General features: G+C 43.3%; 1 protein-coding gene across 3 annotated transcripts in view; it reads left to right on the top strand.

Annotated features, from left to right (window-relative positions):
* Positions 1–20,904: 20,904 nt before the first annotated feature.
* Positions 20,905–23,053, top strand: part of ACER2 (alkaline ceramidase 2) — a 33,217-nt gene continuing 31,068 nt past the window's right edge. For 2 of the 3 annotated variants that reach the window (XR_006338613.1, XM_043891124.1), the window contains exon 1: positions 20,905–21,173. Coding sequence is in view for 2 of the 3 variants with exons in the window: in XM_043891124.1 (XP_043747059.1) it covers positions 21,066–21,173 (108 nt within the window). In the remaining variant the exon portion in view is untranslated. The remainder of the gene's footprint in view (positions 21,174–23,053) is intronic. The other variant, XM_043891125.1, reaches the window with a different exon arrangement.

Raw genomic sequence — 23,053 nt, 5'->3', positions numbered from 1 at the left:
GGTGCCTGTTAAAGAGCCTCTCTGCTTTCTGCCTTTCCCCTGCGATCTTTTTAAAACGCGAAGTTCTGGAGAAGCGCAATTTATCTCCCACTGCAATTAAATACTTTCCAAACTTCTTAACCTACTTTCATATATTTTCCACAGTCCAAAGTTCAGCTATTGCCATTTGTTAATGCCATGCAAGGCGGAGAAGGAAATGGCAACCCACTCCAGTATTCTTGCCTGGAGAATCCCAGGGACGGAAGCCTGGTGGGCTGCCGTTTATGGGGTCGCACAGAGTCGGACACGACTGACGTGACTTAGCAGCAGCAGCAGTCCTTGCTAAGAGAAGCCTCTGCTGACCACACAACCAGAAATTGTATTCCTCTCCTCTAGTGTAGCACTATTTTCCTTTATTTAATCATGATACATAAATAGTTTGCTTATGGTCTATCTGCATACTAGATGGTAAATTAGGCTAGGTCTCATAACTTCACTATGGTATACAGGAAGCAGTAAAATGCATGGCACTTAATAAGTAAGGCTCAATAATATTATGTGATCATAACCCTAGTTTTGATATGTATTCGTCTTTCAGAGTGTGGTGGTATGGAGCCAGCCAGCAGAGGAAGAATGAGTTGAGTGTATTACAGTAAATTTTGAATCAGCAATAATTCAGCTCTTAATAGAACAGAAAGATGTGAAGAAAACAGGGTGCCTTTGATAGTCCTCCAGAACATTGTTGGGAGAATGAGAATCCAGATGATCTAACTTTGAAACCCACAGTACCCTGAAGAATGGAACACTTACTATCTATTACATATTTACTCCATATTTTTTCCTCAAGAAAAACTTTGAAACCCACAGTACCCTGAAGAATGGAACACTTACTATCTATTACATATTTACTCCATATTTTTTCCTCAAGAAAAACTTTGAAACCCACAGTACCCTGAAGAATGGAACACTTACTATCTATTACATATTTACTCCATATTTTTTCCTCAAGAAAAAAAACCCTGCGTTTAAAATAAATGTTTACTTTCCAAGATTATCACATCCATCTTCTGCTTCAGTATCACAAAGTTTTGAGTTTAGGTCCGCTTCACATTCAAAGCTGAAAGATTCTACTAAACCCTATTTGTGTGGTAAGTCACTTCAGTTGTGTCCAACTCTTTGCAACCTTGTGGACTGTAGCCCATCAGGCTCCTCTGTCCATGGGATTCTCCAGGCAAAAATACTGGAGTGGAGTGTCATGCCCAACTCCAGGAGATCTTCTTGACCCAGGGATTGAACCCGCCACTCTTATATCTCCTGCATTGGCAGTTAGGTTCTTTACCACTAGCGCCACCCGGGAGGCCCAAATCCTGTTTGATCATCTGATATTAATGTGAAAAATGTGCCCAAATGATGCATTTAAATTCAGTATATGTAGTTTTTGTTGTTAAGGTGAAATTGACATAGCATAAAGCCATTCATTTTTGTGTGAACAGTTCAGTGGCGTTTAGCTCTCACAGTGTTGTACAGTCAGCACCTCTATCTGGTGCCAAGACAGTTTCATCTCCCCAAAAGGAAACCTTGTATCCATTAAGCAACTGCTCCCCATTCCCCTCTTCTACCAGCCCATGGTAGCCACAATCTGTGCGCTGTCTATATGGATTTACTTAAACTATATATTTCATATAAGTGAAATTATACAGTATGTGATCTCTGTGTCTGCCTTCTAATTTTTTTTTACAGTCATCCACATTGTAGTGTGTATCTGTTTTTTAATTCCTTTTAATGATTGAATAATAGCACTTTGTACATGTAGGTCACAATTTGTTTATCCATTCATCCACTGATAGACATTCGGGCTGTTGCCAGCTTTTTTTTTTTAAGTTTATTTTTGGCTGCACTGGGTCTTCATTGCTGTGCTTTCTCCAGCTGTGGCAAATGAGGGCCACTCTCTAGTTGCAGCTTCTCAGCGTGGTTGCTTCTCCTATTGTGGAGCATGAGCTCCAGGGTAGGTGGGCTTCAGTAGTTGTGATGCAGGGGCTTAGTTTCCCCACAGCATATGAAATCTTCCTGGACCAGGGATCAAACCCGTGTCCCCTGTGTTGGCAGGCAGATTCTTAACCACTGGACCACCAGGAAAGAGGTGGTGATTGGACAACACTGTGAGAGCTAAATGCCACTGAACTATTCACATAAAAATGAATGGTTTTATGCCATGTCAATTTCACCTTAACAACAAAAATCACATACACTGAATTTAAATGCATCATTTGGGCACACTTTTTACATTAATATCAGATGATCAAACAGGATTTCGGCCTCCCAGGTGGCGCTAGAAGTCCTGTTTCCAACTTCTGACTGTTCTAAATAGTGCTGGTATGTTGAGTACCTATTTTTAGTCCTTTGGGGTATATAGGAGGAATTGCTGGGTCTTGTGGTAAATCTGTGCCTCGTAGGAGAACTGCTAAACTGTTCAGTTTCATTTTCATTCTCCTCAGAAATGTATGCATTTGTTATTTTGTTACTTTATCTCTCCTTTTAAATTATAGTCATCCTAGTGGGTGTGAAGTGGTACCTCAGTGTGGTCTTGATTTTCATTTCCCTAATGACTAATGAGCATCTTGGCCATTTGTATATTTCCTGTAGAGAAATGTTTATTCAAGCCCTTTGCCCTTTTTTTTTAAGTTCTATTTTTATTGAAGTAGTAGTAGTGAGTTAATAAGAGGCAAACAGTAAAATCCAGGACTATTCCTCAGGTTTTTTTTCTTTTCTAATGCATTTTTTATTGTGGTAAAAGACATGAAATTTACTGTCTTAACAATTTTTAAGTATGCAGTTCAGTAGGGTTAAATATATTCATGTTGTAAAACTATCTCCAGAACTATTTCTTCTTGAAAAACTGGAACTCTGGACTCATAAATCAGCCCCCATTCCCCCCTCTCCTCATCCCTGGTAACCACCAGTCTTACGTATCTATGAATGTGACTACTTTAGGTAATTGATACAATTGGAATCATACAGTACATGTCTTCTTGTGGCTGGTTTATTTCACTAAACACGATGTCCTCAAGGTTCATCCATATTGTAGTGTGTGATAAGATTTCCTTCCTTTTTAAGACTGAAAAATATTTCATTGTATTTATATACCACATTTTATTTATCCATTTGTCTGTTGGTGAACATTTGGATTATTTCCACTTCTTAGCTGTTGTGAATTCTGGTATTAACATAGACATGCATATGTCTCTTGGAGACCCTGTTTTCAGTTCCTTTGGATGTATATCTAGAAGTGAGATTGCTGGATTATATGGTAATTCAATTTTTAATTTTTTACTTTCTACTAATTCCCATAGGAGTTGCACCATTTCATAATCCCACAAGGGCTTCTTTTCATATATTTGAATTGGCTTGTTTTCTTATTGAATTATAAAATTTCTTTATATATTCTGAATATATATATTCAGAATATATATTCTGAATATATATATATATATATTCTGCTATACCCTTATTAGATACATAATATGCAAATATTTTTTCCCATTTTATAGGTATATTTCCACTTTCTTGATAAAGTCCATTGATGTACAATGGTTTTAAATTTTGATATAGTCCAGTTATCTAATTTGTCTGTTGTTGATTGTGCTTACATTCTCATATCTGAGACAAATCCATTGCCAAATCCAAAATCCCTATATTCTCCAATAATTTTATGGTTTGAGTTCTTGTATTTAGGTTGTTGATCCATTTTGAGTTATTTTGTTGATATGGTTTGCAGTTGGGAACACAACTCCATTCTTTTGCACATAGACATCCAGTTGTCCTACCACCATTTGTTGAAGAGGATATCCTTTCCCTCCTTGGCACTTCTGTTGAAAATCAATTGGCCACAGATGTACAAGTTCATTTCTGGCCTCTCAAGTCTGCTCCATTGGTTTATACATATCTGTCTTTATGCCAATACCAAACTGCTTTGATGTGTAGCTTTGCAGTAGGTTTCAAAATCAGGAACTGGAGTCCTTGACTTTTTGGAGGTTTTTTTTTTTTTTTTAGTTCTTTGGGATCCAATATGAATTTTATACTCCTATATGCAATGGATGCTCTTGGAATTTTGATAGGGATTGCATTTAACCCATAGATCATTTTGGGGAGTATTGCCATTTTTATGACATTGTCTTTCACCTCATGAACATGATGTGTCTCTCCATGTATTTAGGTCATCTTTAATTTTTTTCAGTACTGTTTTGTGGTTTTCAGTATGTAAGTCTTTTCCCTGCTTGACTAAGTTTATTCCTAGGTATTTTGTTCTTGTGGATAACATATGATATATATTATACATATATATATATATACACGCATATACTATTTTTTCTAAGCTGTTTGAAATTCAGAAGCATTTCACTTCTGAATACTTGGGGATATATTCTAAGAACACAGCTATTTTGCTACATAGCCTCAATATTGTTATCCCATCTAAAACTTATTATTTACATAATACTTTCTACTATACAGCCCATATTTAAATTTTACTGATTATCCACAAATCTCTTTAGTTTTTCCCTCAAACCTATTAGCTCGAGGGCCTGGCCCCACCCATCAGCAGGTGGGTACCAGCCCCAGGATCCCCTGGACCATGTAACCAGCAGACACTGCATGAGATAGGGCCTAGTAGCTAATCAGACTGTTGGCCAGCCCCACCTACCAACATATCCAAACAAAAGAACAAGACAAAACTCCAGAAGAAGAATTAAACAAAGTGGTAATAAGCGGTTTACCTGATAATAATGTCCATAAAGATTCTCAATGAACTTCGGAAAAGACTGGATGAACACAGTGAGAAATTTAATAGAGTAAAAATATATAAAGAAGAACCAAGCAGAGCCAAAGAATACAATAATGGAAATAAAAAATACATTAGAAAGGATCAATAAATCAATTCATACTATACAAGGCAATCTACAGATTTAATGCAGTTTCTATCAAAATGCCAAAGTCAGTGAATTCCTTGGCAATCCACTGGTTAGAACTCCATGCTCTCACTGCCTAGGTTCAATCCCTGATCAGGAAACTAAGATCCCACAATTTGGCACTGAAACCCAATTTCTTTTAAAAAGTCATTTTTCACAAAACTAAAACATATAATTCTAAAATTTGTATGAAAACATAAAAGACTCCAAATGGTCAAAACAAAACTAGAGGCATCATGCTCTCTGATTTTAAAATATAATGAAGTTATAGTAATCAAAACAGTATGTTACTGGCATAGAAACAGACATATGGATCAATGGGACAGAATAGAGGGCCCAGAAATAAACCCACACTTACATGGTCAATCTATGACAAAGGAGGCAAGAATATGAAATGGGAAAAATAGTGTTGGGGAAACAGGACAGCTACGTGCAAAAGAAACTGGACTGCTTTGTCACACCATAGACAAAAACAAACTCAAAATAAATTAAAACTTAACACATATTGTAAAGTAATTAGCCTCCAATTAAAATAAATAAATTAAAAAAATAAAAAAAGATCCTACATTTTGCAATTAAGATCTGGCACAGACAAAACGAAAAACAAAACAAAACAATAGAAGTAATTCTTAGCAGTCTAGTCCACAGGCTAGAGTAGTTTGTCTCTTGTAACTGAACCCTGACTGAATATAACCATTTTAGCCCTTCAGTCTTTCAAGTTGTCATCTTTCAAAGCAAGTATAGTACCCAAAGTTAAAGGCTTCAAGCTAACTCATAAGGTCCACAATCTGGTAAAATTCTAGGTAAGGCAAATAACTTTATGCTGTTTCCTTTAATTTCCTGGTAAATTAATTAAGAAGGATATGGTTTTATCTGCTCTTCTTAATAAATTTATATACCTTCTTATTAAATTTATATACCATTAAAAAAAAAACTTAAGTACAAGATCTGAGACCTCTTAGAAAAGAAAAAACAAAGGCAGTACGCTCTTTGATATTGGCCTTACCAATATTTTTCTTTTTGATGTGTCTACTCAGGCAAGGGAAACAAAAGTAAAAATAAATATTGCACCAAACTAAAAAAACTTTTGTGCAGTGAAGGAAGCTATCAACAAAGTGGAAAATCTGCCTATGAATGGGAGAAGATATTTGCAAACAATATATCCCATAATAGGTTAATATCCAAAATATACAAAGAACTTGTTTACTTAAAAAAAAAAAAGGATGAAAAATGGCCAGATGACATGAATAGACATTTTTCCAGAGAAGTCATATAAGTGGTCAACAGGCAAAGGAAAAGATACTCAGCATCACTGATCACCAAGGAAATGCAAATTCCAGGAGATGATGAGATGATGAGGATGATGAGATATGTCATCCTTCATAAAAGGAATATTCAAAATAACATCAGCAAGATGGCTGAATACTTTCTTGCTCCTACCCCTCTCATCAAAGACAATAATTCAGCATCCATCAGGGAGAAAAGTGCCTTTGTGGCAGCTTTGGGACCCAAGTTGATTGTGAAACCTTAGTCCAGTCCCAGACCAGGGAGAGAGATTTTGTGAAGGCAGTCCTGAATCCAGGGTGCTGACTTCACTGGTCACAGACTTGAAACAGCTCCATATCTGAGAACTCAGCTACAGCACCATTTGGCTTTGGTTCTGTCACCAGTACTGTTCACTAAGGGACCCAGAAGGTGTCACGCCTACCCGTGCATTTGACAACAGGTACGCAGACCTCAGTCTTGCTGTAAATTCTGAAGTGGCTTATGAACAGGGTCTAGCCAGTCTTGCCTGTGATCTGGGAATCCTTGCATATATCCCTCCTAACTCAGTCAAACTGTAGATTTTAAAATAACCTTTAACTGGGATTCAGTCTATCGTAGTCAGTTAGCAAATGGCCCTGCTGATGGAAGGACCCAGCAGCAGACGCTCTAAACCCTAAAATGGCCCTATACTTGGTTCCAGCCCCTCTGATCGTGGCTGTGAAGCAGTCCAGCCCACCCAGGGACTTGGTGGGAGACCCTCCAATCCACACCTCCAGACCCAGGTCTGCAGACCTTACTCTTGCCTGTGAAACCTGAAATAACCATGGGCCTCAGTTTCACCCCTTCTCAGCCACAGTCCAGAAGCAGTCCTGCCTGTCCAGGGATTCATCCAATTACCAGGTCCTCCCAGGGACCTGGTGGGAACTACCTCCATGTACCTGCTAATAGGCTGCTGCCTGAGGACCCAGCTGTGGAAACTGAGGCAGATCCTTCTCCCAACACCAGAATATTGAACAAAGTACTAGAGGTAGTCCCATACCAGACACACCAGATCAGACAGAATCTACACCTGCCCAAACCTCTGGTAACATCCCTGCCAGCTAGGGAGCCTGCCCACTCCCACAGACCCAGCAACATCACATAACTGGCTCTCATCCAGCAAGACTGCAATTCTGAAAGTAACCCATCATCCCAGGGAACTGACAGGACCTCTCAGAGATATCTGCACCCCTATATTCATTGCAGCATTATTCACAATAAGCAAGACATGAAGACAACTCAAGTGTCCACTAACAGATGAATGAATAAAGAAAATATGGGGAATTCCCTGATGGTCCAGGTCTTAGGACTTGGCACTCTCACTGCAGGGTCCCTGGGTTCGATCCCTGCTAGAGGAACTGCTGCTGCTGCTGCTAAGTCACTTCAGTTGTGTCCGACTCTGTGCGACCCCATAGACGGCAGCCAACGAGGCTCCCCCATCCCTGGGATTCTCCAGGCAAGAACACTGGAGTGAGTTGCCATTTCCTTCTCCAATGCGTGAAAGTGAAAAGTGAAAGTGAAGTTGCTCAGTTGTGTCTGACTCTTAGTGACCCCATGGACTGCAGCCCACCAGGCTCCTCCATCCATGGGATTTTCCAGGCAAGAATACTGGAGTGGGTTGCCAGTACCTTCTCCAGCTAGGGGAACTAATATCCTACAAAAAAAAAAAAAGAAAAAAGAAAATTTGGTATCTATCTATCTCTAATGGAATAGTATTCATCCATTTCTTAAAAACTGCTATTTGCAATAACAGGGACAGCTCTTGAGGGCATTATGCTGAGGGAAATAAATCAGATAGAAGACAAAATACTGTATGGCCTCACTGATTTGTGGAATCTAAAAATAAAAAAAGCAGAACTCATAGAAATAGGGTTAGAATGGTGGTTGTCAGGGCTGAGAGGTGGTAGAAATGGGGACACACTAGGTGTTAATCGTTGATGGGATATACAAGCAGAGATATCCAGGTACTGTTAGGTACATAGGCGTGAAGGCTGAATATTTGACTCAAGTGAAAAAGGTGGGTTTGGAGTGGGGGGCCTGAATTAACATGCTGGGGATGTCATAACAAAGTACCACAAACGAGGTGACTAAAGAACAGAAATAAATTTTCTCACAATTCTGGATGGAGCTAGAAGTCTGAGGCCAAGGTGTCAGCAGGACTGGTTTCTTCTGAGGCCTCTTCTTGGCTTGTAGCTGACCATGTTCTCTCTCATATCCACGTGGCCTTTCCACTGTGTGTGTCTGGGTCCCAATCTCCTCTTCCTCCAAGGTTACCGGTCATATTGAGTTAGAGCCCTGCCCAATAATATCATTTTAACTGAATTACCTCTTTAAAGACCCCCATCTTCAAAATACAGTTATATTCTGAAATACTGGGGATAGGACTTATACATGAGAATTTGTGGGGTACACAGTCCAACTCCTAACAGGGCCCAAAGGTCAAGTCTCTCTACTATGAAGAGCCTGACTAAATGGAACACATTTTGTATTCAATAGCACTGAGATAAAGTACTTCTCAAAGCACTCAGTAAAGGTATTGGGTTGGTCAAAGAGTTTGCATGGGTTTTCCCATAGTGTCTTAGAGAAAAACCCAAGGGAACTTTTTGGCCAACCCAATAAAATTTCCCCTAACTCACTGAGCAAATGAGTTTTTCAAGTGTGTTTAGGGAAAGAGACATTTTCCAAAAGGAGGTGTAAACACAGAAAGGAAGAGAAGTAGTAAGGAAGGAAATGGAACTTGAGCATTTCAGTAAGCTGTCTCATATTTGGCTCAAGTCAAGAAAACAGGAAATAACGATCATTTAGACATAAAAAAACTTTAAATTTCAAGGGCAATTTCTACTTGTAGGAAGAAACTAATTTTAAAACATGCCATGCTGTGTTTGGGAAAGGAAGCTAAATCAAAGAAATGAAGTTAGGAAAACTTCTTGCCAGTATTTCTCTAAGTATATGCAGGAGCAAGAATTACAATGGATTTCTCACCCCTTGGGTCAGGGGCTAAGGGATGTTTTTGCAGGTTTGTGGAAAACAAGCTCTGGCATATGTTGATGAAATATTTGGTGGTGGGCAGGAAGGAAAGGGGATGACAAGAAAAATACTAGAATAAATCTTTTTTTTTTTTTTATCAGATTAAGTCACTATATCAGAGCAATCTTCTTTTTGTTCCACCTATTTTCATTCTTTAATAGCTATGTGGCCTTGGACAACTTATTTATTTCATTCTCTCCATTCCTTAATTTCACCATCTTTATTTTTTTTTTTAATTTCACCATCTTTAAAATGGTGGTAATACGTTCTTTATAGAGTTTGTGTCAGGGATAAATGAACCTACACTTGAAAAAAGGTAAACACTTCTGGGAGTGAGTATGGTAGACTCTCAATGAGTGTTAGTCGTCCTCACCATCCCCAGCACCACGTTATCACCTGGCATCATCTACATCCCTCTAACTCTGCTCCTGTCACTGTCATTTCCAGAAATGTTTCCTTTCCTCTCCCCTTAAACTGTGGTGCTTTGGGGAGGCTTTCCCCAAGGGCTCCAACCTAGGCTGATCTTGCTACGAGGAGGAGATGGAAAGCTGAACTTGGTGCTGAGATGTTGTGGATTAACTCAGTTGGTGGATAGCCTTGAGGAGGCATTACTGAGAACACACCTTCTGGACTCAACAAATTCACACAGCAATTTCATCAAAAATTGGCACTGAGGTTCCAGCAGGTTCTTCCATGGGAGGAAGTTGAGAGTGGGATTTAATCTACTCGAAGTCGTCATCAAGTAGGAAACCACACAGACCCTAGAAGCACCAGAGAGAGAGGGCGGGGAGAGCTGTGGCTCAGACACAGCCTGGGTCCCATGGCATCCACTTCCTGTTCCTCACTGATTGGCCCGAAAGGTCGCCATGATGAAAATTCATGAGTTGTTTGTAGTTAGTTGGTATCTGCAAGGAGATACCTGAATTATTCTCTGAAATTATCACTATAAATCCTGTCAAAGATTTCTTCAAAATGCACACCCTAAAATACATTAGTAATGTCTTCATACGGGGAGAAATCCCAGCCCTTGTGGTGGGTCCAACTCACTTTGGGAATTATCAGATATTTCTAGGATTAAATTTCTTTACATTTTCACACTTCACAGGAGGGTCAAGTGTCCTCTAACTTCCCTTTTGTTTCCCAGGCTGCACAGCTAATGAGAAAGAAGAAAAATCTGTGGCTCTTCTTGGTGTCTAGTTTGTAACCTTCCTGGTAATGACTGTCTCTATCTACAGAAGATGCTAAATTTTACATTCTTGCCTCCAACTATTATAATGATTAGAGAATTTAATTAAAAAAAAAAAAAAAGACGATCTTCTCGGCCCCAATCTTCTTCACTTTAAAACCCCTGACCTTTCACCTGGACCTCTCTTTTTCAGTAGACAGTGTTTCTTCCCATTTCTTGCAGAGGTATGAATTGCTTTGGGGCTTCCCAGGTGGCTCAGTGGTAAAGAATCCACCTGCCAACGCAGAAGCTCTAGGAGACACTGGTTTGATCCCTGGGTGGGGACGATCGCCTGGAGAAGGAAATGGCAAATTGCTCCAGTATTCTTGCCTGGGAAATCCCATGAACAGATGACAGTGGACTGCACTCAATGGGATCACAGAGAGTTGGACACGACTTAGTGATTAAACAACAATGAATTGCTTCAATCTTCTCTCACCCTCCGAATGTGTCCAGGTGTTTATATATATCCTCCATATTCCCCTCTTTCTTTGCATAGAGTTCTGTTAGGACACTTGGGTTTAAGTCACAGAAATCCTATCCAAACTAGCTGAAGCAAAAATGTGGCTTTACTATGAGGGTTCCAGTTTATCTTCGGAACATTTCTATGTGGCTAGGTCTCTGAGCTGAGCTCAAACCAGGGACTTCTTTTCCACCGGAACTGTCTCTTGTCTATTCTCTTCTGCTGGGTTCTGCCTACGTCTCCATCCATTGGAAGAAGTTACCAATAGTGCCTCAGTTAAAATCTCCATTCCATTAGACAACTAGGTGAAACTGGAAGAGCTCAGTTCTGCTTCCAGATTCCGACGGGTGCATTCTGATTAGTCAGCCTGAGCCAGGTCAATGAACTCTAGCCGTGGAGTTGGGTCACGGTGTGTTACCGTGGCTGTTCCTACGGTACCATCTGAATGGAGGTGGGGGCAGGGGAAGGTGGGAGGTGGGCAGGAGAAGGTCCCAGAAAAGGAGAGGATTCTGGAACAAAACAATACGTGTCTACTCCATGCTGTCCCTTCTCTCCATGCAAATATTATATTTCACTTCTTTCCATCTCCTTCATTTCTTTTACATTTTCAATCTGTTTTCTATTTGGGCATTACAAATAGAAAAAATTTGCTCAAGGCCCTCCTCTACTAGAAGACCACCCCATAACTCCTCTTCTTCAAGCTCCTGCCCAATCGTGTACCTTTTTTTTTCCAGCGAATAAATTTCATCTGCCCTTTGCTCACATTTCACCCTAACCTGGTCTCCTCCCACCTCCATTTCCTCAAGGTGTGTCTTGGTGTTCGAAAGGCCAAAGATAAGGCAGAGTGAAGGCAGCATGAAATGTATAGGCCACGGTGAGCAGGTGTGAGCTCTCTGACGTGCCAGAGACCCCTCCTGACCCATCTCAGTAGCCTCAGAGCCCAGCCCCAAGGGTCCCTGGACTGTGAGGCGTGGTACTGACCAGGCCCTGACCTTTCGAGCTTCCTGGTTCCAAGGAGTCTTTGGCCACAGCTCCACCTGGACCCCACCCTGGCTGCTGATCTAAGTTTGTTTATCAAAGCCTCCTTTGGTGAAAGGACCTTCTCAGAGGCCTGGGGGTGGCCTTCAGGCCATTTGCCATTCACTTCCACAGGTGAGAATAACTTCCCTGCCTGGCCTGTGTCCTTTAGGATGAAGGAGAAGGTAACAACTACGGGTTGGACCGGAACTGTTACTTTCAGGGTACCTCCCGGTGAAGATGGAGCCCCCAGAACTTGCTCCCCAACTTGCCTTTCTGGTGCTCTGGGATATATGGGTGCTTATGGAGACATCCTATTTAATGGAGCCTTTTGCTGCTTTAATTTTTTAACTCTTTACTATGGTAAATTTTAAACACATCGAAAGTAGAGAGACTAGTTTTACTGGTCTATCACCCAGGTTCAACCACTCAGGTTCAACAATAACCCATTTAAAGCCAATGTTGTTTCATCTATACGACCAAACCAACACCCTTCCCCCAAATCTCAAAACAAATCTCAGAAATGTTTTACCTGTAAATATTTCAGTATGTATCTCTAAACGATCATGTCCCTTTTGGGGGGTTTATTTTTTATTTTGGCCTGGTTTATTAAGGTCTAACTTATTAATACATGCAGTAAAATTTTCCTTTCTTAGGTACAGTTCTGAGGTTTTAGAAACTCAGTCAGATAGCCACACACCCAGGAAACAGAATAGTTCCATCACTCCTCAAAATTTCCCTGTGCCTTTTTGAAGCCAACTCCACCTCCCATCCTCAAGTAACCACGAGTGTGTGCTAAGTCACTTCAGTCACGTCCGATTTTGTGCAACCCTATAGACTGTAGACCCCCAGGCTCCTCTGTCCATGGGATTCTCCAGGCAAGAATACTGGAATGGGTTGTCATGCCCTCCTCCAGGGGATCTTCCCGACATAGGGCTCAAACCTGAGTCTTTTATGTCTCCTGCATTGGCAGGCAGGTTCTTTACCATTAGCGCCATTTAATTCCTTAGTTTTACCTTTTTCAGAATGTCATAAAAATGGAATCATTAAGTATGTACCCTCTTGAAGAATCACCTTTTAAAATGTAATCATCATCACTACATCTCTCCAGTCAGCAATAATTCCCCCATAGCAAATATCCAGTGTTCACATTTCTACAATTGCTCTAAAAAACATTTGCTTATACTCTGATTAAGGATCTAAACAAAGGATTGCTATTGGTTGTTACATCTCTAGAGATAATCTATAAATTTCCTCCTCATTTTTTGTTTTAAGAAATGAGATTGTCATGAAGCGTTTCCCTTAATCTGGACTTATTTTATTTTTTAATATTTATTTTTATTTATTTATTTGGCTGTGCTGGGTCTTTATTGCAGCATGCAGGGTTGTGGCATGTGGTGTCTAGTTCCCTGACTAGGGATCGAACCCGGGTCTCCTGCATCAGGCATGTGGCGTCTTAGCCACTAGATCACCAGGGAGTCCCAATCTGGAATTTATTGACTGTATCTGCATGTTTTCATTTCTTCCATTCCCAGAGACCTGCTTCTAAAATCTGGCAAATAGACCAGCAGCATTGGCATCACCTGGGAGTTTGTTAGAAATGCAGAATCTTGGACCCCACTCAACCCCACCTGGGTTTCCCAGGTGGTGCTAGTGATAAAAAAAATCCGCTTGCCAATGCAGGAGACAAGAGAGACCCAGGTTCTCTTTCTGGGTCAGGAAGATTCTCTGGAGTAGGAAATGGCAACTCACTCCAGTATTCTTTCCTGGAAAATTCCATGGGCAGAGGAGCCAGGCGGGCTATAGTCCAGGGGCCACACAGAGTCAGAAATGACTGAGCACGCACACACACAAAAACTATAGAATCAGAATTTGCATTTTTAACATTTTTAACAAGATCTCCAGGTGATTCACCTCCTGTGAATGGGTAGTGAGAGCTATAGTTTTGATCTGGTTTAGGGTCACTGTTTGGGGGGGTGGCGAGGCTGCTTTATAGGCCATGTTGCATCCTTGATTTTTTCTCAACCCAACATACCTGCTTCTGGTCTGTCAGGACTTGAGCCTCCTTGTCACTCAGGCCTCTGAAAACTGCAGCCATGCCCATGGATCTGCCCTCTGCCCGCCTCCATTCTCTTTCTCTCCTGAGACCCAGTGAGCTCACTTACCCACAGTGAGCTCATTTACCCCATGGCTCAGGTGTCACCTTTAAAGTCACGATCCACAAATCTTTCTGATCCTGACCTGTCCTTGGTCTTCTAATTTACCTTTCTGGTTACTGAAAGAACGTGTCTTCCCAAATATTCAGCCTGCCCTTTAATTCAATACAAAGCCTAAATCACTATTTTCCATCTTATCTTCCCTTTCAAGTTAGTAACCTAGTCGCTTTCTTCTAATTGCTCAGACTACACTGTTTGAAGTTCTCTTCCATTTTTTCCCCCACTCTTTTATGTTGTACCTCTAATCAGCAGTTAAGCTTTATTCTCCTTCTGTATTTGTCAGCCACCATTAGGTTATGCTGGGGTAAGAAACAATTCGCCCCAGTTTCCATGGTTGACAGCACGAGGTTATATTTTTTGTTCAAGTTATGAGTGGATTGTGGACTGACTCCCACTCTGTGCTCTCTGTTTGTCTTCTTCATTCTGGGATCCAGGCTGAAGACACCGTCCCAAAACAGGGTTTGGAAAAGGGAAATGAGGAATGGCAGAATTAGAAATCACTTTCAAATGCTCTGCTCAGTCATGGACAAATCAATTCCATGTACATTTCATTTGCCACAGCCATTGACAAACTCAAGTCCCATATCCATGGGTTGGGAAAGTATGCTGAGTATCTTCAGTCAATAGTGCAACCTATCACAACTCCTATTTTCTATCTCTGCTGCATTCCTTATTTCAATTCGTTTTACCCCTGCCTCAACCTTCACTTCTTGCAGCTTAGAATTCACTTCCTCAGGGAAGCCTTTTCCCTGGTACTCTCAGACAAGATCACATTACCTGCTCTTTGCGGTCATGGGACTTGTACTCTCTCATAGCATGCAGCACAACTGTAATGAATTATTTATGCAATATTTAATCTCTGGCTTTCCTCCTAGACTGCAGGCTCCATGAAGGCAGACACAACATCTGCTTTGCTCACCATTTGATCCTTGGCCTCTGGAAAACTGTCTAGCGTAGCACATAGCATATTCAATAATTCTGTAAATGATGCAAAAGAATGAATGCATTTCTTAGTCATGCCAGTATCATCCCGCACTTGGACTATTGGCAGACATTATCAATAGTTTCTGATGTCTATTTTATTCTTCATCTATCAAGGTTTCCTTCCTAAAGACCTACTCTTTTCACATCATCTACCAGTCTTTTAATTCAGTCTCCTCTTCTGTAACTTTTCCTGCTGGAACTATACTGAAGTTTCCTGAATTATTATGCTGTCTCAGACCCTCATCCTTTTGCACATATTAGTTCTTCTAAAGAATTCCCCCTCCTCAGTGCTCTGCCTGGTAAAATACTGTACACCTTGTACATCTTAGTTTGGAGGCTGCCTCCTCTGCTCTTTGTGCCCCTTTGGTCTCAATGTAGACTTGGGCCCCTCTGCATCCACATTCTGTGTCTGCACCTCCGTTATAGCAACTGTCCTGTTGTATTCTAATGGTTTGTGTGCTTCTACTAGACTAAGCTCGATGAAGCCAAGAGTGTTATTTTTGTCTTGTATTACCGAACACTTACTATAGAGCCTGGCATGAAACAGGTGCTCAAAATTGCTGCTATCCTGTGGCAAGCTATAGTTATTTAACAAAGGAACAGCTTCTCTATCCGGAAAGCAGTGGTCAAAACACATGTTAACAACGTCCATGCACTTCAGGCATGGGCAAAGCCTCAGATTTTCAATTAGAATCAATTTACTTTTATTATACACCCAGTCCTAACATTGTTTGTGTTTTTCCAGGGCAGATTAGAGGAGAAGAGAGGCCCAGTGACAACTGCAGGAAGTGCCCTCTAATGACTGTCAGGAAATAATCCAACAGCACCCACGGCAGCAAAGGTAGCCACTTTCTTGGAGTGTTTGCACCAGTGTTTCCCTGGTGAGGTCTTGCTTTCTGCAGCCCTCCCCCATGGCCTTCTGAGCCTGGAGACTGTCTTAGATGAAAAAGAAAAACAAAAACTTAGTGACTTTTTTTGTTTCTCTCCTAGCTGGAGAAGGGACCAGACTCTGAGCCCTAGTTTCCTGCTGATGAGCCTGATGAAAGAATGACTTCCTTCACTGGGTTCTTTTTTTCTTCCTCTTTTCCTTGGTAGCAGCAGCAGCTGCAGTCTTGGCTTGGATTTGTTTTTCCTTTTTCTCTTTTTCAGGGAAGCTAAGTATATATTCCAGAGTGAATTTTTTTACCGCTACCATGAGTGTATTAGCTAAAACAGTGATTCTCAAACTTGAGTGTGGGTCAAAATCACCTGGAGAGTTTGTTAAGCTGGAGGTTGTTGGAGTCCATCCTCAGAGTTTCTGATTCAATAGGTCTGGGCTATGGACCTATAAATTTGCATTTCTAACAAATTCCTAGGTGGTGCTGATGCTGCTGGTCCCATACCTTCAGAATCACTGGCCTAAACGACAAGCCTCAAGCATGACCAGTGATGAAAAACTCTGGCCAAACAGCAAAATGCAGAAAATTTCATCTTCGATCATGCACTTCTTGCTTCATTTACATAAGCATTTGCCCTTTTTTTTTTTTCCCCCCAAGGCAGACTTTGTTACTTGATGATTTATTTCCACTTGTGGGACCAGCTGAACTGGATATTTATCATCAGATATTTACTTAGACCAAAAATAAATAGTTATAAATTCTGTAAAAATAGATGCTGGCATCCTGATTTCCCTGCAAGGGTGGTTCTCCAAACCTGCTCTCTCCTAGATCTCTATCACTGACTCTTATTTAAACCAAAAGTACCAGAAGCAAACTTATCATCAGAATTCAGCTGGACCCTGTTCTCTGCTGTCACACCCTGCAGTCCCCACCTTACTCCCACTCTCCCCAAGCTCCTTTTACTCCAGATATCAGATTTTGTGTTAAACTATTAATGGCAGTTTCTAAGGCAACATTCTATTAATAGGTCTGCTTCAAAATTAATTACCTAATGACCCTTATGGCAGAAAGTGAAGAGGAACTAAAAAGCCTCTTGATGAAAGTGAAAGAGGAAAGTGAAAAAGTTGGCTTAAAGCTCAACATTCAGAAAACTAAGATCATAGCATCTGGTCCCATTACCTCATGGGAAATAGATGGGGAGACAGTGGAAACAGTGTCAGACTTTATTTTTTTGGGCTCCAAAATCACTGCAGATGGTGATTGCAGCCATGAAATTAAAAGACGCTTACTCCTTGGGAGGAAAGTTGTGACCAACCTAGACAGCATATTAAAAAGCAGAGACATTACTTTGCCAACAAAGGTCCATCTGGTCAAGGCTATGGTTTTTCCAGTGGTCATGTATGGATGTGAGATTTGGACTGTGAAGAAAGCTGAGCGCCGAAGAATTGATGCCTTCGAACTGTGGTGTTGAAGACTCTTGAGAGTCCCTTGGACTGCAAGGAGATCCAACCAGTCCATCCTAAAGGAGATAAGTCCTGGGTGTTCACTGGAAGGACTGATGCTGAAGCTGAAACTCCAATACTTTGGTCACCTCATGCGAAGAGTTGACTCGTTGGAAAAGACCCTGATCCTGGGAGGGATTGGGGGCAGGAGGAGAAGGGGACGACAGAGGATGAGATGGTTGGATGGCATCACCGACTCGATGGGCATGAGTTTGGGAAGACTCCGGGAGTTGGTGATGGACAGGGAGGCCTGGGGTGCTGCGATTCATGGGGTCGCAGAGAGTCGGACATGACTGAGCAACTGAACTGAACTGAACTGAATGACAGGTCATGGTGTTAAGTGACTAAGGTTATATCCATTGAAAAAATGTTAGCAATGGAGAGAGTGGATGAAAACATCAGAAAAATGTTAAAACACTTCCAAGAAGGCCAACACAGGCATATTTGGAGTAATGTAACTTGCATCCTTCATGCTGGTCACCAATGGCTTTTGGCTTGAGCACCGTCTCTCTGTGCAGTTGTAACTAGGCGAACCCAAGGGGTCAGCTTTGATTTTGAAACAAAACTCTCATCTGCAATAAGACTTCCTGTGTAGGAAGAAAATTCATTCTTTTAGCAGGACTTGGAGAGAAGAATGAATACTATCCAGCGAATTCCAAATTTCACTGATACTAAAACTTTGTTTTGCATTGTAATATTGGTTATTTGTTTTGTATATAGTAGTGTGTATATGTTAATCTCAAACTCCTAATTTATCCCTCTCCCCACTTCCCCGTTTGGTAAACATAGGTTCATTTTCTATGTCTGTATGTCTATTTCTGTTTTGTAAATAAATTTACTTGTATCGTTTTTCTTAGATTCCACATGTAACTGATGTCATATGACATTTGTTTTTCCCTATTTGGTTTACTTCACTTACTATGATAATCTCTAGGTCTGTCCATGTTGCTACAAATAGGAGTATTTAATTCTTTTTATGGCTGATTAATATTCCATTGTTTATGTATATATACCCCACACCTTCTTTAGTCCTTCATCTATCAATGGACATTTAGTTTGCTTCCATGTCTTGCTGATATGGACATTAGGGTACGTGTACCTTTTATAGTTTTCTTGGGATATATGCCCAGGAATGGGATTATTGGGTTATATGGTAGTTTTATTTTTCAGGACACAGTGGAACTGGCTGTCTAGGAAGAGGACAGGATAGGAGTTGGGACAAAGTTGAAAAGAGAAGTGTGGTCTGGCTCCCAGGGGTGAAAGCTGGGTTTGCTGGAGTATAGGAGAGGAGTCGGGGGTTGCAGTTTCTATCAGTGATGGAGGTCTGGAAAGATAAACAAATGGCTCTGCAGGAACCTGTGGAAGACGGTCACTGGGAGCATAAGACCCTGGAGCACTAGCCAGGGGCCAAGTGGAGACTCAAGTCAGAGAGAGGTCAGGCCCTGGGGAGGTGCTGGCCTTCAGGGTACCACGTAGGCTGGAGCTCAGAGATCCTAGTGACGGTCACCTGAGCAGGGTCTCTTCTGCCACTGCTATCTTGAGCTGAATTTCTAGAGCTGCCCAAGGAAGAAGATGAGAGCCATGACCAACTGAAACAATTGAGTTTTTCCTTCTCCAGGAATCAGTGGGACTAGATTAGCTTTGATATAGAAACTACATGATCTCAGGTGACCTGGGCCTGCAGAGGCTTGAAGCAGGATTTCTGCTTCTGGCCAGAGATTGAAGTCAGGCCTCGACAGTGAGAGTGCTGAATCCTAGCCACTAGACCACCAGGGACCAGTGGTCAGTGACAAGGCCCTGGCCCATCAGCTGTACAGAAATGAATTTCCACATAGACACAGAAAGAAGCGAAACAAGTAAAGTGTCTTATTAGGAGGAAAAGGGTACACGGATAGGCACACAGGCAGGTTCAGAGAGAGAGAGAGTGGGAGAGAGAGTCGCATCCTCGCAGTAGCTTGAATCACTTTTATGGGGCATTTCTTCGGGGTTTCCTTTAGCCAATCATCTTGCTTTGCCAGGTTCAGCGTCTGTATTTGGTGTATCTCAGGGTGTGTGTGCACACATCTCTTGACCAAGATGGATTCTAGCAAAGAAGACCATGGGTATCAACATCACTCACTATGGGGTGGCACCCCCTCCCTATGTACCTCCAGGGGAACTTTCTGAGCAGGTATAGTCAGAAAGGTCCTCTTGACTTTGCAAACGAGGGGTATGTAATCCTTTATCTTTTATCTGGGTAGGGCTCATTTCCTCTCTCACTCCGGCTATTTCGGGGTATCTATCCACAGGGGACGAACCAGCTGTTCACCCTGGGGCCCACCTAGCTCTTACCTCAGGTAGAACAGTTACAGCAACGAAAGCAAAATAGTTATCTCACAGTTGAGATCATCCTCAATTTGATTTCTAGCTTGGCCACTTACTAGTTAGAATGGCATTGACGATAGCACCCACTTCCTAGGATCCCCTCTGGGAGCGCTAAGTGACACATGGAAACTCTTCAACAAATGCCTGATACATGCTGCTGATGCTGAGTCACTTTAGTCATGTCCGACTCTGTGTGACCCTATGGACAGCAGCCCACCAGGCTCTTCCGTCCATGGGATTCTCTAGGCAAGAATACTGGAGTGGGTTGCCATTTCCTTCTCCAGCCTGGTACATAGTAAGTGCAATATATGCATCATCATCTCTTGTATCTGGGGTGTTCTGAAGGTGCCATACCTGTCACACTGCATACTTTGGGGGTTCGGATAGCTGACGTTTGACCCGATGGGTAATAGAAGACTTTATTCTAGCATTGGACTCCAAGGGGCGGAGCGCAGGAAAGTATTCAAAATTGCAGCAGCACTCCACCAGGGTTTGGGTGGCAGAGGCTGCGTGGGAGAGTCCTTGGTCCCCCACTCCAGTCCCCAAGGTCTTCTTGACCCAGCCCACCGCACCAAGCAATGACTTCGCCGTGAGAGTGGGTGTCCCACGTATCATACAGGCAAGACTGAGCAAACTTCCCCAAGATTCCGTAGGGGTCCGGTCCCCCCGGGTTTCCTCCTTAATTTTAAGTTTTGCCAGGGAGAGTTCTGTCACAACTCGCTTAACAAGGGTAGGGGGCGCCTGCAAGTCTGAGCCGGAAGGTGGGCGGGGGCAGGCCTGTCAAAGCCTTTGCCACCTGCTGGGAACAGGAGTATTTGGAGGCGGGTGCAGGGGGCGGGTCCCGCCTCCCCGCCTGCCCCCTCCCCGGCACATCCCGCCTCTGGGGTGGGCGTGGCCGGCCCCGGGTCTCGCAGGCTCCCCCAGGGGGCGGAGCCTAGGGAGGGGGTCCGCGAGCCAGTCACGTCCTACGGGACAGAGCGGATCCCCGAGAGGCCGGCCCAGGAGGCGCCACATCCGGCGGCTGTCCCGTGGTGCATAAAGCCGCGGCCGCCGCTGCCACCACCACCACCGTTGGTTTCCAGCAGCAGCTCTGGCCTCCTCTCGGCTGCGGGAGCCCCTGCTCCAATGCCCCAGAGCGGCCATGAGTGCCCCGCACTGGTGGGACCAGCTGCGGGCTGGCAGCTCGGAGGTGGACTGGTGCGAGGACAACTACACCATCGTGCCTGCCATCGCCGAGTTCTACAACACGGTGCGGGGCACGGGAGCGGGGATGGCAGCCGGGCTGGCGGGAGGGGGCTGTCCCCCAGCGCAGCCGCCGCACCTGGAGCCCGGACCCTGGTCGACGTGTGTATCTGGGGCGTTTTCGCTCCGCGGCCAGAGTCGACCCACGCCCCCTCCCCTGCGCGCCTTCCAGTTCTCCATCTGTCCTCTGCAGTCTCTGTCCCCGACATCTGGGCCATTCTCCTCCTCTGGTCCCTTCTTTCTGATGGTTCTATTGTCCTGTTTGGTCCCCACCCGTCCCGGAGCTGGTGCCCCGTGTCAGCCCATTCTTCCAGTTTGGATCAGTTGGGAGCGGTGAAACCGCGGGGACTACTCCCTTCCTCCCTTAGGATCTCTGTGGTGTGACGCACTTGGGTCGCATTGTGCGATTTTTGCCCCGAGTACCTGCTCTAGGAGTCGGGGAAAAGGGGTGACCTCCAGGCAGGTCTGTGGGGCGGGGCCCACTCCGAAGGTTGGCGCTGCCCGCCCCCCAGCTCCACGTACATCAATAATGGGTCGAGTTACCTGGGGCCAGAATCAAGTTAATTTTACCAAGTTCTTGCCTTTAGTACGGAGCCTCACACTAGCCCCTAGATCAATTTCCCTAGGCCTGTGCTCTGTGCAGTAATTAAGCCAAAGAAGTGAAAGGGAAATTTGGGAGTGATCTGTGTCTGTGTCTGTGTGTGTGTATGCTTTCTGGACTTGCCTGGGTCTGTAGCTGTGGTCAAGAGGAAACTGTCCCATTGCAGAATCTTGTGTGCTTTTAGTTTTTCGTGGTAGGGAAAACCTGCAGTTGTGTGTGTGTGTGCTCAGTTGTGTCCAACTTTCTATGACCCCATGGACTGCAGCCCGCCAGGCTCCTCTGTCTATGGAATTTTCCCAGCAAGAACACTGGAGTGGGTTGTCATTTCCCTGACCCAGGGATTGAAACTGTGTCTCTTGCGTCTCCTACAGTGGCAGACGGATTCTTTACCACTGTGCCACCTGGGAAGCCCAAGCCTGCAGTTGGGAAGGAGATGTCTATTTACTCCTTTTGCTAAGTCCAATGTGGTTCTAGATGTGAGATGTTGTGTGGTCATTTCTGCAGCTTATCTTTTCACTGCTGTAATATGGAAAACAGCAACTCCTGCTATGTGAGTCACTGTGAATTTTGACTTTCTTCTTTAGGATTTTCTCCTTTGATTTGCTGGAGAGAATGTCCTGGGCTTGAGTCATTGCTTATTGCCTGGAGGGATCTCCGTGAGCTTGTCCCCATTCTTCTATTCACTGTTGAGGAAACTGACTCTGGAGGGGGGAGCGGCCCTGTGGTCATTTCTGGCAGAGCTGGGACCATGATCCAGGGCCTGTATTCTCCCTCCCTTCAGTGCTGAATTCCTGGGCTGCCCTCCCAGCAAACATTCCTTTTTTTTTCCCTTAAATGACTGGGTTAATTCTGCAAGGAAACCTGGCCCTCTGCTGCCCCTAGAAGCTGTGACACATGCAGTCATCAGAGGTGGCCACCCTCCACCTGTTCTATAGCCTGTTTCACAGCGTGCTGTCGGGTGTGGCCAGATGCCCACAGAGGATGGCCTGGAGCAGGGCTGGGTGCTTTCAAAGGCAGTAAGTCAGTTTTTCCATTTGTAAGTGGAGAGTACTACTAAGGATTTCACCAGAGTTAGAGAAGAAATGGCAGCTTGGGGACAGATTCTCACATACCCAGCAAGGTAATTATCTGTGGTGTCTGAGGCTAGTAGAGTCAGGTCTAGTTATTTGGCCAAAAAAGTTAGTGTATAGCTACTCTGAGTCTCCCCCAGGGTGCTGGATGAGGAGGAGAGCTTATTTTTGTCTTTACTTTTAATCTGGTCCCGTTGGAGCTGTTACGCAGTGAGT

This window comes from Cervus elaphus, chromosome 29 (assembly GCF_910594005.1).
Source record: "Cervus elaphus chromosome 29, mCerEla1.1, whole genome shotgun sequence".
NCBI classification, from domain to species: domain Eukaryota; kingdom Metazoa; phylum Chordata; class Mammalia; order Artiodactyla; family Cervidae; genus Cervus; species Cervus elaphus.
Note: the sequence above shows the minus strand (reverse complement) of the source record. Positions and strands in the feature narration are given on the sequence as shown.